General features: G+C 39.3%; 1 protein-coding gene across 3 annotated transcripts in view; it reads left to right on the forward strand.

The window, feature by feature from the left end:
• The window catches only part of SH3GL2 (SH3 domain containing GRB2 like 2, endophilin A1), a 208,807-nt gene that overhangs the window by 166,949 nt on the left and 26,410 nt on the right, over positions 1 to 15,448 (forward strand). For all 3 annotated transcript variants that reach the window (XM_039475016.2, XM_074394892.1, XM_074394893.1), the window contains exon 3: positions 10,546 to 10,618. In XM_039475016.2, coding sequence (XP_039330950.1) covers positions 10,546 to 10,618 — 73 coding nt within the window. The remainder of the gene's footprint in view (positions 1 to 10,545; positions 10,619 to 15,448) is intronic.

Here is a 15,448-nt window from a genome sequence, read left to right on the forward strand (position 1 = left end):
GGAGAAAGGCCAATAGGTAAATGTCCACGGTCATTATCTTCATACACTCAGTCATTGGGTGGAGAGGGATTCAATTCTATCCAGCCCTAGTGGTAGAGCTAGAATTAATGAGTAGAAACCATGGGGAGATAGATTCTGGCTCAATAGAAGAAAAGCTTTTGGCTATCAAAGCTGGGTTTGTGTGGGTGTGTTTGTTTGTTTTTGCCTCAGAAATGATGGAATTCCCTGTCACTGCTTGTGCTTGAACACAGTCTGAACCCCTGTTTCCCACTACCCATGTTGGAATACAGGCTGACCCACTAGTTCCCCACCATCATGTGAGGCACGCCAGTCATCTCTTGTGAGTTCTGTGGCTAGTACTTTGTTACTAATAATGTCACTTTTTAATGATGTTACTCTTACTTGGATTCAGGGATGTCTCTCAAGAGGGAGAAGAAGGAGTAAAGTTCCAGCCAGAATGCTCTGAGCAACACATATTCTTGAGTGTGCCCATGGATGTCTCCTTCATGATGTGATGGGAAAGGAGGAGGCATTGAGCACCATGCTAAGACGCCCCCACTGGTGTGGGGATGTAAGGAAGGCCAGAGCCCCAAACAAGATGAGCTTTAACGACATCTTTGTCCTTAGTCTGAAATTCAGTGATGACAAGCTTCCTCTAAGTTACACGTTTGCAATATATATCCAAGCTTATATTCATTAAAGGTAATGGCCAAGAAGATTAACTAACAGAAAAATACACTGGAGCAATCATAGCATAATAGTCTTGCCTATTTTTGTTTTCTAACGTGTTGTTTGTTAGCTGGGCTTTCTGAATACATAAGATAATGTTTCAAATCAAGGCAGCTTGGGGACAGATGCATTAACTCTTCTGAGTCAGTAGGGGGCTACTAAAAACATCACTCTTGGACCAGCCTGTATCGCACTGCCAGACAGACCTTCCCAGGACACTGTTTGCATCATGTGTCTGTGATTGTTTATTTAGCTGTTCTTGTTCACGAGTCTCAGTATTTTAAGTGGATGTATATGCATTATTAATAGTTGCATTTTCTTAACTTTGGTGACAGAAAAGTTAAGAATTTGAAAAGATTTTAGTTTTTCGTATGACATTTTAACATTTCCTTTATGTACCACTGTGAGTTACCTCATGTTCAAGTGGGTATTAATTCATCTACTTATCTAATTTATTTATTTACTTACTTATTTGGATATTGAGTTCTCACTCTGTTGTCCAGGCTGGAGTATAGTAGCTCAATCATAGCTCACTATCACCTCAAACTTCTGGGCTCAAGTGATCCTACTGCCTCAGCCTCCCAAGTGGCTAGGACTACAGGCACATAACACCATGCCTGGCTAACTTTTATTTTTATTATTTATTTGATCTTTGAAGTCCAATTTCTTTCTTTTTTTAAACTTTTAAGTTCAAGGTTACATGTGCAGGTTTGTTACATAGGCAAACGTGTCATTGAGGTTTGTTATACAGATTATTTCATCATCTAGGTGTTAAGATAAAAAAATAATAACTCATTACTTATTTTTCCTGAGTGTCTCCTTTCACCCACCCTCCACCCTCCAACAGGGTCCAATGTGTGTTGTTCTCCTCTGTGTCCATGTGTTGTCATCATTTGTATCCCACTTATAAGTGAGAACATGTGGTATTTGGTTGTCTTTTCTTGCATTAGTTTGCTAAAGATAATGGCCTCCAGCTCCATCCATGTCCCTGAAAAGGACCTGATCTCATTCTTCTTTATGACTGCGGAGTATTCCATGTTGTATACATACCACATTTTCTTTATCCAGTCTGTCATTGATGGGCATTTTGGTTGATTCCATATCTTTGTTATTATGAATAGTGCTGCAGTGAACATACATGTGTACGTGCCTTTATAATAGAACAATTCATATTCCTTTGTGTATATATCTAGTAATGGGATTGCTGGGTCAAATGGTAATTCTGTCTTTAGGACTTTGAGGAATCACCACACTGTCTTCCACAATGGTGGAACTAATTTACAGTCCCACCAACAGAGTATAAGCATTCGTTTTTCTCCACAACCTTGCCAACATCTATTATTTTTTGACTTTTTAATAGCCATTCTCATTGGGGTGAGATGGTATCTCATTTGATTTGTGTTTCTCTAATGATCAGTGATGTTGAGTGTTTTCTCATATGTTCTTGGCTGCATAAATGTCTTCTTTTTAAAAGTATTCATGTCCTTTGCTTACCTGCTCATGGGTTGTTTGCTTTTTTTCTTGTAAATTTGTTTAAGTTTCTTATCAATGTTGGATATTAGACCTTTGTTGGATACATAGTTTTCAAAAATTCTCCCATTCTGTAGTTTGTCTGTTTACTCTGTTGGTAGTTTCTTTTGCTGTGTAGAACCTCTTTGGTGTAATTAGATCCCATTTGTTAATTTTTGCTTTTGTTGCAATTGCTTTTGGTGTCTTGATCATAAAATGTGTGCCCATGCATATGTCCTGAATGGGATTGCCTAGGTTGTCTTTCAAGGTTTTTCTGGTTTGAGGTTTTACATTTAAGTCTTTAATCCATCTTGAGTTAATTTGTGTATATGGTATAAGGAAGGGGTTCAGTTTCAATCTTTTGCATATTGCCAGCCAGTTATCCCTGCACTGTTTATTGAATAGGGAATCCTTTCCCTGTTGTTTGCTTTTTGTCAGATTTGTCAAAGACTAGATTAATTGTAGTTGTGAAGTTTTATTTCTGAGATCTCTATTCTACTCCATTGGTCTATGCGTGTGTGTGTGTGTGTGTGTGTGTGTGTGTGTGTGTCTTACCAGTACCATGCTGTTTTGGTTATTGTAGCCTTGTAGTATAGTTTGAAGTCGGATAGCTTGATGCCTCCAGCTTTGTTCTTTTTGTATAGCATTGTGTTTGCTATTCAGACTCTTTTTTGGTTCCACGTGAATTTTAAAATCGTTTTTTTCTGTTTTAAAGAGAAAATGAGAGTGGGGACCAATATTCAACATCCTTAAAGAAAAGAACTTTCAACCAAGAATTTCACATCCAGCCAAACTAAGCTTCATAAGTGAAGGAAAAATAAAGTTTTTTGTGAACAAGCAAGCAGTCCGAGAATTCATCACCACCAGGCCTGCTTTACAAGAGCTTCTGAAAGAACCACTATACATAGAAATGAACAAACAGTATCAGCCTTTCTAAAAATACCAAAAAGTAAAGAGCATCAATATAATGAAGAATTTACATCAACTAATGGGCAAAATAGCCAGCTAATATTAAATGGCAGTATTAAACTAACATATATCATTATTAATTCTAAATTTAAATTGACTAAATTCCCCAATTCAAAGACAGACAGGCAATTTGGACAAAAAACTAAAACCCATCGGTATGCTGCATCCAGACCCATCTCACATTCAAGGATTCACAAAGACTCAAAACAAGGGATGGAGAGATACTTACCAACCAAACAGAGAGCAAAAATAAATAAATAAAAAGCAGAAGTTACAATTTTTGCCTCTGATAAAATAGTCTGTAAAGCAACAAAGATCAAAAGAAGCAAAGAAGGACATTATATAATGATAAAAGGATCAATGCAACAACAAGAAGAGTTAAAGATCCTAAATATATATGCACCCATTATAGGAATACCCAGACATACAAGACTTATTAAGAGACTTAGACTCCCACACAGTAATAGTGGGAGACTTCAACATTAATACTAGACAGATCAATGAGACAGAAAATTAGCAATGATATCCAGGACTTGAACTCAGATCTGGAACAAGTAAACGTAATTAACATTTATAGAACTCTCCACTTTACACAAAATATACACTCTTGTCAGTACCACATCATATCAACTTAGAAGTTTAAACGAAATGTTGGTTGGCTCCTTGTTTGTTATTCTCTTCCCTCATTTTCTTTCATGTCTCCATTATTAAGGACAATTATAGGCATACCCATATTTAGACTGCATTCTAGCCCGGACAATAAAGCAATACCCCCATTCTTTCTCCCTCTTCCTCTTTCTTCCTCTTCTTTATTCTTTTTCTTATTATTCTTTTTTCTTTCTAAAAAAAAAAAAACAAAAACAAAAACAAAAAAACCTACCTACCAGAAAAAAAAAACAATAAAATAAAATAGTTTTTTCTAGTTCTGCTAAGAATCTTAATGGTAATCTAATAGGAATAGCATTGAATCCATAAATTGCTTTGGGCAATATGGCCATTTTAATTATATTGAGTCTTCCTATTCATGAGCATGGAATGTTTCTCCATTTGTTTGTATCATCTCTGATTTCTTTCAGCAGTGTTTGTATTTCATCTTGTAAAGATCTTTTATCTCCCTGGTTAGCTGTATTCCTAGGTATTTTATTCTTTTCGTGGCAATTGTAAATGAGATTGTTCTTGATTTGGCTCTTGATTCGACTGTTCTTGGTATATAGGAATACTAGTGATTTTTGAACACTGATTTTGTATCCTGATACTTTGCTGAAGTATTTTTTTGTCAGCTCAAGAGGCTTTTCAGCTAAGACTGTGGGTTTTTCTGGACATAAGATCATGCTGTCTGCAAACCGGGATAGTTTGACTTCCTCTCTTCCTATTCGAATGCCCTTTATTTCCTTCTCTTGGCTGATTGCCCTGGCCGGAACTCCAATGTTGTTGAATAGGAGTGATGAGAAAGGACATCCGTGTCCTGTGCTGGTTTTCCAGGGGAATGCTTCCAGCTTTTGCCCATTCAGTATAACGTTGGCTATGTGGGTTAAAATTTTGAGGTGCATTCCTTCAATACCAGTTCATTGGGAGTTTTTAACATGAATCGATGGCGAATTTTGTTGAAAGCCTTTTTTGCATCTGTTGAGATAATCATGTGATTTTTGTCTTTAGTTCTGTTTATGTGATGAATCATATTTATTGATTTGCATATGTTGAACCAACCTTGCATTTCAGGGATAAAGCCTATTTGACAATGGTGGATAAGCTTTTTGACATGCCTCTGGGTTTGATTTGCCAGCATTTTATTGAGGATTTTTGCATCAGTGTTCATCAGGGACCTTGACCTGAAGTTTTCTTTTTTGTTGTATCTCTGTGGCTGATTTTTAAGTCTTTTGTATAGATGGGGTCTCACTGTTTTTCCCAGGCTGGACTTGAACTCCTGGCCTTAAGCAATCCTCCTGTCTTGGCCTCACAAAGCACTGGGGTAACAGACATGGGCCACCCTGCCTGGCTTAATTCATGTATTTACTGGTAATCACTAATCTCACAAACTATCAGTGCTCCCTTTAAGGTGTCTATGTTTTTCTTAAACTCTGCTGGTATCTAATACTATGAAATCATATCTTTCAGTCCTTTTGTTGCTCCACAAATAATGCTGTGTTCTTCACGAGTCCTATCACTAAGTTCAGGAAACACCGACTTTTATTTTCTTCAAGGAAAAAAGATACTATTCACATGCCTCTTGAGGAGTAACCCCATCCTGTTCAGTTCCATGCCTTCTGTTCTCTAGCATGTTGTCTCTAAAGACTGAGACAGCTGCTGAAATACTTAGTATCATCTATAGATTGAGCATGGCATTATTCTTAGTCAAGCTAGCACCTGGCACAGGGATCAAGATTTTTTTGTAAGTACTTTAGGTTTTGGGGGCCAGAGGGCCTCTGAGGTCTCTTACAACTCCTTGCCAATGCTGTTTAAACACAAAAGCATCCATTGGCAACATTGAAATGAATGAGTGTGGCTGTTTTCTAACAAACTTAAAGGATGCTGAGATTTGAATTTGAAATTTAAATAATTATTTTGTACAGTAAGATAGTAGCATCATTTCAAATTTTTTTCAACCATTTAAAAAAGTAGAAACAAATATTGGCCTGAATTTGGCCAATCGGACGTAGCTCGCCAACCCAAGACTTAACATGAAAAAGAAAAATGTTACGGTGGGTGAAAAAGGCTAAAGGAGCTATTTTTCTCTCTACCCAAAGTTGTAAATTATAAGACTAGACAGGGGAGAAAGAACTTCTTGACTTCAGAGTATTAAGAATTGCTAAAATCTTGGTATTGAGAAATTAAAGGAAAAAACCCAGAAGAAAACGTACATGCCTACAATTTTGTCTTCTGAATAAACCTTATTTCATACAAAAGTTTTATTAACTAAAAAACATATCTGTATCTGTATATATTTACAGTTTCACTTTTTAAAAATGTTTTATTATTTATTTTTTTTGGACACAGAGTCTCGCTCTGTTGCCCAGGCCGAAGTACAGTGCTGTGATCTCAGTTCACTGCAACCTCCACCTCTCAGGTTCAAGTAATTCTTCTGACTCAGCCTCTCAGGTAGCTGGGATTATGGGAGTGCATCACCATGCCCAGCTAATTTTTGTATTTTTAATAGAAATGGGGTTTCACTATGTTGGCCAGGCTGATCTCAAACTCCTGACTTCGTGATCCACCCGCCTTGGCCTCCCAAGGTGCTGGGATTACAGGTGTGAGCCACTGTGCCCAGCTGCAGTTTTACTTTCTTTCTTTCTTTTTTCTTTTTTTTTCCTTTTTTTTTTTTTTTTGAGACAGAATCTCACTCTTTCACCCAGTGTTTGAGACAGAGTCTCACTCTTTCACCCAGGCTGGAATGCAATAGTACAGTGGTGTGATCTTGGCTCACTGCAACCTCCGCCTTCCAGGTTCAAGTGATTCTCTTGCCCCTGCCTCTTGAGTAGCTGGGGCTGTAGGCACACGCCACCACACCTGGCTAATTTTTTATTTTTAGTAGAGACGAGGGTTCACCATGTTGGCCAGGCTGGTCTTGAACTCCTGACCTCAGGTGATCTGCCTGCCTCAGCCTCCCAAAGTGCTGGGATTACAGGCATGAGCCACCACACTCAGCCTGTTTCACTTTCTTTAAACAGCCTTCCCTAATGGCTCCTCACCCCAATTCCAGGCAAGGTTAGTTGAAGATGGAGGCTCAGGAGCTTATAAGATGAGACGTTCTTAAAATTTAGGGTGCATCAAAACTTAATTTCAAGTAATACTTGGAAATTTTGGACATTGAAGAAAATAACAGTTACATGTCATAAGTTCAAGTTAAATTGTGCTGTTCTCAAATGGGAATAAGCTCAATTCTGGGAGCTTATGAGAATTGCTGGTTATAATCAATTACTTAAGTGGAAATCTTCTTTATGCTAATTTCATCAGGCCTGTTATAAACAGAATATGTACTTGGATAGTACCAGTTTAGGTATATAAATACCTCCCCTAGCAAGTGCATAACAAGGCACATTCAGAAGTCTCAGCTTGCCTCTGGCTTACATAGTATTGTTTAGCAAAAGAGTCCTGGACATTATTATTGAGTACAGAGGTGGAGGAAAGTTAGAAATTGGTCAGCCTCCTACTGGCAGATGACCTCAAAATAGTGACTAATCATTGGGCAATTTAATTCTTCGGGTACCGTTTTTAAGAACGCCTCTGATTCATGACCATGGGAACTACTTTTCTTCTTATAACAACACTCAAAGAGCTCCTTTCCCTTCTCTAGGCCACAGATGTGGACATTTAATAAATAAAAGCATTAAACAGAATGCTTCCCTGGTCTCTTCTTCTTAACGTCCATGAACTCTATCAAGTAATTACCTGTAAGAGTGCAGTCATGCCTGGCACAGTAGCTTGTGCCTGTACTCCCAGAACGTTGAGGGGCCAAGGTGGATGGATAACTTGAGGCCAGGAATTTGAGACCGGCCTGGCCAACATGGCAAAACCCTGTCTCTACCAAAAAGTACAAAAATTAGCCGGACATGGTGGTGCGTGCCTGTAGTCCCAGCTACTCGTGAAGCTGAGGAGGGAGAGTCACTTGAACCTGAGAGGTGGAGGTTTCAGTGAGCTGAGATCGCACCACCGCACTCCAGCCTGTGTGATGGAGTAAGACCTTATCTCAAAAGAGAGTGAGAGAGAGAGAGAGAGAGAGAGAGAAGCAGCCAGTAGCAAGGGCCTAGGAATGAATTTGCCAAAACTAGGTCCCTCTTTGGTATATTTCCTGATGATGAAACACAAAAATAACTATATTGAATAGTTGTTTAGTTGTTTTCAGAGGTGGTGGATTTCAAGTGAAGGTTATTTTATGCTGTAGTCAAACAGGTTTAGGTAGAATTTGTTCTATAGTGATACCTGGACTAGATAACAAAAAGTGTTAAAGGAGTCCCCCTCAATGGACACAAAACTAGTTAACATCTGGATAAGATGAGCGCTTTCTTTAGACAAGTCACAGGAGGCACTGGAATAGTTTTTATTTCTGTTTCTCTCTTAAGATGGAATCCTGCCCTGGGGACCAAATGTAATAATTTAATTTTGGTATTCCCAGGGTCTCTGGGCCCTCCCTGAGACCCCTGACTTTAGCCAAGCTAGTGACTTCTGTTTACAGAACATGAGTAGTTGGGCTCCCTACACAGATCTTAAAGGGAGGGGGGTTCTGTAGCCAAATGAGAACTAACTCTCACAGCCTTCCTTGCTCACCTCCCTGTGGGCCAGGTGAAATAGACACTGCGGGCACCAGCCTCTGTAGGGAAACCCATAAAACTGAGGGCATGTGGTCTAGCAGGTCAGCATGGCAGAGCCTCCTGTCCAGAGAGACCCAGGATGGAACAGTCTTGTGGATGAAGCTTCCACAGACTTTGAGGAGTTTCAAAACAAAAACGGAATATGGGGTTGGCAGGTGCCTTTCCGCTGATCCTGTTTGGCCGGCGACTGCCAGGTCCTTAGCCACATATTGGGGAAGGTACGAAGCACGTTCCAGTTTTGACTTGGCATCTCTGTCAGGTTGGGAAATGCCTCTGTTGCCTGCCTTTTTAGTATAGGATGGTCATTAAGAACATACACCCTAGAGCCAGAACTGGGGTAGTTTCTTAACCCCTTTGTGTCTGTTTTCTCATATCCATTACAGAGTTTATGAGCATTAAATGTGCAAAGATATTTACGGTCCTTATAACAGTTTCTTACAAACAGAAAACAGCTTATGATGATGATGGTTATAGTTATTAAGGACAGAGGTGGGGGAAACTTAGAAATTGGTCAGCCCCCTAACAGCGGATGACATCAGGATATCAAATGGTCACTGGAAAATTTAATTCCTTTGGCACTCTTCTTTAGAAGCCTTGGCTTTTGGAAGGATTTTCCTTCTCATCATAACTACAGGATATTGGGTACATTTGTCATCTAATTCCTTAATCCCCATCACATAGTCAGCAGGAGAACTGCATTTGCCTTTCTATCATACACGTACAATGGAGTTTCAGCATATTTGTTCCATGCATACCTGTGATCTGTCCCTGGCGTAAGACATTCCGCAACTTGAGTGGATGGGGCACTATTCACATTAAAGCTAATTACTACCTAGTACACACTCAATCTTAAAGATGTTAGAAATTTGGATCAATCTAAAGGATATGGTATAAGATTTATATGTAGACAGGCGCATTTGAAATTGCATTCTTTTAAGATAATTTTATATCGTTATAACATTACAAGAAAAAAATTTGTTTTCCTCTCTTAATCCTAGTAATGGCAAACACACACAGTAATATGAATGCCATGGATTGGGAAATTATTAAATATCAAAAAGCTCAACTGAAAGATAAAATCTTTTAATGAGTGATTTATGGAACAGGAGGAGGCTTATTCTTTGCAAGGCTGATATTATATGTAGATAGAGTATGTTATGAAAAAGTTTCTAATATTTGAAGGGGGAGCCTTTGAACAAACAGAAAGTTTCTCCAGTGGACTTAATTGATACCTAAATTTCTACATTAAAATGTAATCACTTTCATACCTATGTCATATATTACATGCACATACCTTGAATAGGAGGATGCAATTATTCTCACTCGTAATTTACTGTGTAGGGTGAATAGGAGGACCACACATGCCGATAGGAAAAGGATTTCATGGAGATAGAGGGGATCTAACTTCAGCGAGCAGCTTCCATGACCTCTTCCAAGTGGGGAGGGGACCTTACAGAGAGAACATGGTGAAATGCTGAAGGCAAACACTGACTATTCCACATTATTTGAAGATAGACTCTAGCACCAAGATTTTTGTTTAGAATTAACCAAAAGTTCAAGGACAGACTAGAATTCTTTGCTTAAGATTTTCTATTTTTAGGATGTTTTCAGAAGTTAAATAAAAACCTCCCCCCTTCTTGAATAAGCAGAGTTGATGCTGCATGATTATTGAGGGCAGTGAAATCTGCCTCCATGCCTGACCCACTGTAAGCATCCAATAAATGCCTCTGGGGCAAAATATGTTTCATTTTTTTCATCTTATTTTTACCAGAAGATAATGAAGTGTATTTTGGAACAAATTTTAGGAAACTACCAGCTTCCTCTCTGAATAAACAGGCTTTCTGCTTATTGGTAGACCACTGCCAAATACAGCGTCAGCATGATATCTAGCTCCACCTCAGCCTCCCTCACCTACCGCGGGACTTGTCCTGGATCTGTTGCATTCCCCACCATTGTATACAGACTCAAGCAAAAACCCAGGTTCTGAAACTCGCCATTTTTATCATTTAGAGTACTTATTTTCTCATTTCAGAAAGTGGATGTCACCAGCAGGGCTGTGATGGAAATAATGACTAAAACAATTGAATACCTTCAACCCAATCCAGGTAAGGAATCATCTTATATGTTCAAAGGATCCCTCCAGGTAATCTGTTAGTTTCTCTTTGATAGACATTTTAAGTTTGGTGTGTTTCTTCCTTTCGTGTTGCTTCCTCGGTCCACTTTTCTGAGAGGTTACTGACTTCACGGATAGCACATTTTAACTGGGGAGAAGGGCTTTTTAAAGCTCATGTTGAAGTAACTGGAAGATCTGTGGTATTTTATCTGACTGTGGAGTATTTAACGAATAATGTATGCAAACAGCTCAGGTGACACATAATCTCAGAGTAGCTCTAAACTGTTATTAGTTGACCTTGAATTTTCAAGAGATCTTAAGGATGAAAATTAGGATAGTTTTTAGTAAGATATAATGATTCCCAGAAGATGTAAAAAAGTAGGGAGGTGAACAGTTTTCATCAAACACAGAGGGTTTCTTCATAGGGCATCACTGAAGTCTTTGGAGCATTGATCTTGATTCTTATTCTTCTCTAAGCACATCACAGACCAGCATCTGTACCTGCTAACTTGTTATACTCTAAGAGAAAGGGGTGGTAATAGAGATAATGGAGCTATATGTTGATAAGAGGACCAGGCAGAGTTGGGCCAGTCTCTGTAGTCATCAGGTATAGCAAAGAAAAGCAGCCTACTTCATAGGCCTCCTCCTTACCGTTTCTGTGTGTCAGTTCCTAACCATAGGGCATGGAAACTGGAAGCAAGGCTGGATGTATTCAAGTGAGATGTGTGAATATTTGAGAGATCCCTTAATCTTGAGATTAGTTTCTTTGGAAGTTTCAGGTTGGGTTTCCATGTCTTTTATGGTCCTAGAGGGGATGATGCAGGAAACTGCTTCAGCCCCAGTGAGTCTGGATACTGAACAATAGTGGGCTAGAGAAAAGAAAAGGGGCGGTGTGGGATGAGAGGAAGTGGCTGTGTGCATAGTAAGTGCTGGCTCCCTCTCTACACCGGCTGCTGCTGGCTGCAGCTTCCTTCTGTCCTTATTCACCTATGACCAGCACAGCTACTGTGTTGAGGACGAGCAAACTATGTAGGAATAACTTTCTGATTTTGTTGCTCTTGTTGGTGTTCATAAAACAGGTTAGAAATGAGCCTATGTGAGGGAGGAAAACATGGAAGAAAATGTGGTAAACTATAGGAACCAGGAATTTAACTGACAGTAGACTACATACATTTTCAAATGCTTAGCAAATTAGACAAAGAACAGCAAAAATCAAGATTCTAATATTTACCCAAAACCTTCTTTTTAACCAGTATTTTCCATAGAGATGCAAAGATCTCTTGGATGCACATTTATTCCTTAGTGTTTAAACAACTCTCATAAGTCAATTTCTGAAAGAGAACTGCTCACCCTGCTTCACCACAAGAAATCATTATATAGGAGCAAGAAGTTCTGGTCTTTATCTTTGCATAGAACCTTGAAGTACTTCATGATTTCCTGGGATTTTCACATGGATTGCACTTGTAACTCACAGTTGCAGGGCTAAGATAAAGGGAACGGGAGGAGGAATATGGTATTTACTGAGCACTGATGCATTTTCAGTGCGGTGCTATGCATACGAGGAACTGCCTCATCTTTAAAAGTAGCAATTTTTCTCCATATAAAATACAAACAATTGAAGAATTTATAGTATGAAAACAAACTCAAAATTCATTGTAACACAAATCCTCAGTGGGAGCTCATCAGTTTTCCTGAATATAATGGAACTGTGTGCTCTGTTGTAGGTAGGTGTAGTGGGTTGAATAATGTGTTAAATAATGTGACCCCAAATTCAGGTCCATCTGTAACTAAAGTTCTAAGGAATGTGAACTTATTTGGAAATAAGTCTTTGCAGATGTAAGTAGTGATATAGGATCTTGAGATGTCCCCTTCCTAGATTTAGGGTTTGGTGTCCAATGACTGGTGTTCTTATGAGAAGATGAGAGGACACAGAGAAATACAAAAAAGAAGGTTATGTGAAGAATGAGCAGAGGTAGAAGTTATCCTGTCATGAGCCAAAAAATGCTGGGAGCCCCCACCGCAAGCTGGAAGACATAAGGAAGGATTCTCTCAGAGCCTCCAGAGGGAATCAACTTTGCAAACATCTTGATTTCAGACTTCCAGCATCCTGAACTGTGAGGCAATTAGTTCTTTTGTTTAAGCTACCCAGTTTGTGGTCATTTGAAATGATAGCTTAGAAAACTAATACAGTAGGTCAGCCTCATTTTATTCAGGAAAAAACAAAGGTCAGGGAATTTAAGGAACTTTCCCATCCATGCACCTAGAAAGGGCTGAGGACAGGACTGGAACTCAGGTCTGACTACTTCCCAAATCTCTGTACTTCACGTTCCTGCCTCTGAGAAGGGTAGGCTCCATTTCATTTAGGTGTAAAGGGTCCTTCCCTTTCAGAGTGGGTACAATAGAAATTCAGAAAGGAAACAAATTGTGGGATTGAGTCTTATTTTTATTTTCATAAAAAACATCAAAGGAAGAGGTAATTAGGAAGATCTGAATGTTTAGAAATGACTTATTTTAATACAATGCTGAATGTGCTAATTGACTGCCAATATAATGGTTTTATGACTATTGGAGAATTGAATGGACATCTGCCACTAAGGAGCACAATGAAGGCCATTACAGGTGATTCCAGGTTGGTTTCAGAAAAGCAGTTATTTATGGGCAGGTTACATATGTATATGGATAAGTACTACCCGAAAGACTCCAGAAGAAAACACCGTTTTGTATGATCATTCCACAGAATTTAAACAACCTGCATTTAATTGTTTACAGCAGGTACAATTTCATCCCTCTGCCAGCTTCTTGCCCTGAGAGTAGACACTGGCCAAAGAGCCCAGGCCAGGTAGCTGGTCAAGTTCAGAGTTAGGCAAACACTCAGAGAACAGTCCTTGGGCACAGGAGAGCAGAAAAAATATCTTCAAACTTCAAACTTATGCAGTTTGCCCACTCAGCCTTTCAGGGAACTGCTAGAGCTGGGCCAACCAGTGTGGATACTGGGTGCTGGTTGTGAATAAGCAAGATGTGGCTTGGTCAGGACAGCGCCTGATGCCAGGTAACAAATTTACCTGGCCAGGCCAGAGGAATCAGTAGAGCGTGATGCTTTGAGGGTACTCTGGGAGTACACCTGTATTAGATTACTGCTCTAGGGTGCTTGCTGGCTTTCATATCTTGAGGAGCGTGGAGCTTACACATCTTTCCTATTCTTAAAACTGAGTTCCTATTGAAATGATGACCAAAGTAGTTTTGTTTAGCTGTTAAGAATACAGGGCTATGCTCTGTGAAGCTCCCACATCCACTCTGGCCCATCTCCGGAATGATATTTTTAAAAAGCATATTTGATCATATTATATAAAACCGTCCCATAGCTTTTCATGCCGTTAGGATTAACTTGCATTTTTAACATCGCTTAAGGGGCCCTCCCGGTATGGTCAGCCTGTCCTTTCCCCACCACCGTGCTAGGCTAACAGCTCCCTCCAGACCAGTGTAAAGGTCACTTATTAGCCTTCCTTAGCTCCAGCCACATTAGGTTCCCCTGTCACTGTCCCAGCGGCTTTTCAGTGGAGCACATGCCATGCCTGTGGTTTTGCTTTTCCTCCCCTGTGAGTTCAGTGCTGCACCTGTCTTAATCACCACGTCCCCAGCCCCCAGCTCAGTTCCAGGCAGCCAGTAGCCACTTGGGTATTGGAATAAATGAATTATGAAGCACAGTTGACTGTCAGTGGCTAATGTACCACTTCTGTTTTATTTTAGATGGAGAAAAAAAAATAACCATTTTTCTCCATCTAAAATAAAAACAATTGAATTTATAGTATGAAAATAGACTAAAAATCTGTTGTAACACAAATTCTCAGTGGGAGCTCATCAGTTTTCCTCAGTGTAATGGAACTGTGCTTTGTTGTAGGTAGATGTTGTGGGTTGAATAGTGTGTTCCCCAAATTCAGGTCCATCCGGAATTAAAGTTCTAAGGAATGTGACCTTATTGGGAAATAAGTCTATATAAAATACAAAGTGGCTAATGTAAAACTTCTGTAATACAAAGAGTAGGAAGAAAATTTGTTCCTTTTCCCTAAATCATCAGATACTCATATGTAACCAGCATTTGTCACATGCATTTACTTTTATGCAAAAAGCAATTCTAGATTCTGTGGGGTAGAAATGAGACCAAGTCTAGGGGCTCGCCATCTGGAACTTCATAGTCTTAGCGTAAGTTACATACAGTCTGACAGTCTGAGCAAGGAGCCCAGAGGGCTTCACAGCTAGTTCCTCCTGGGAAGTCCAGCTAACTGATGAGATGTGGAAGGGTGAGTGGGATCACAGGCTTAAAGGTCTGCCCTGTGAAGGACGCCTTTGAGAATGCAGGACAGACAGCTGTAAACTCATCCAGGCTTGACGTGGAACAGCATAAACCAGTACGGAGTCCTAGGCTGCTTAGATAAGAAATAATTTGAATATAAAAAGCACTGTGCACAAAGTTGATTCTGCTGGTTATAAGCGTCGATTCTTATGATATCTGAGCAAAAATCATTGAAGATATAAGTCAGTTTTCTTTACATATTCTGATGCCTTATGGGAAGCAAAAGGCACTAAATCAGTGTTGTCCAGTAGAAATAGGATGCAGGCCACATATGTAATTTTGAATTTTCTAGAAACCACATTACAAAAGTAAAAAGAAAGGTAATATTGTCTTTAATAATATATTTTATTTAACCCTTATATCCAAAATATTAACCAATATTGAAAAGTATTGATATTTTTTGCATACTTTGAATTTCGGTGTCTATTTTATACTTATAGCAGGTTTCAGTTTGGACTCGCCACATTTCAG

The sequence above is a fragment of the Saimiri boliviensis genome, chromosome 2, assembly GCF_048565385.1.
Source record: "Saimiri boliviensis isolate mSaiBol1 chromosome 2, mSaiBol1.pri, whole genome shotgun sequence".
NCBI lineage: Eukaryota > Metazoa > Chordata > Mammalia > Primates > Cebidae > Saimiri > Saimiri boliviensis.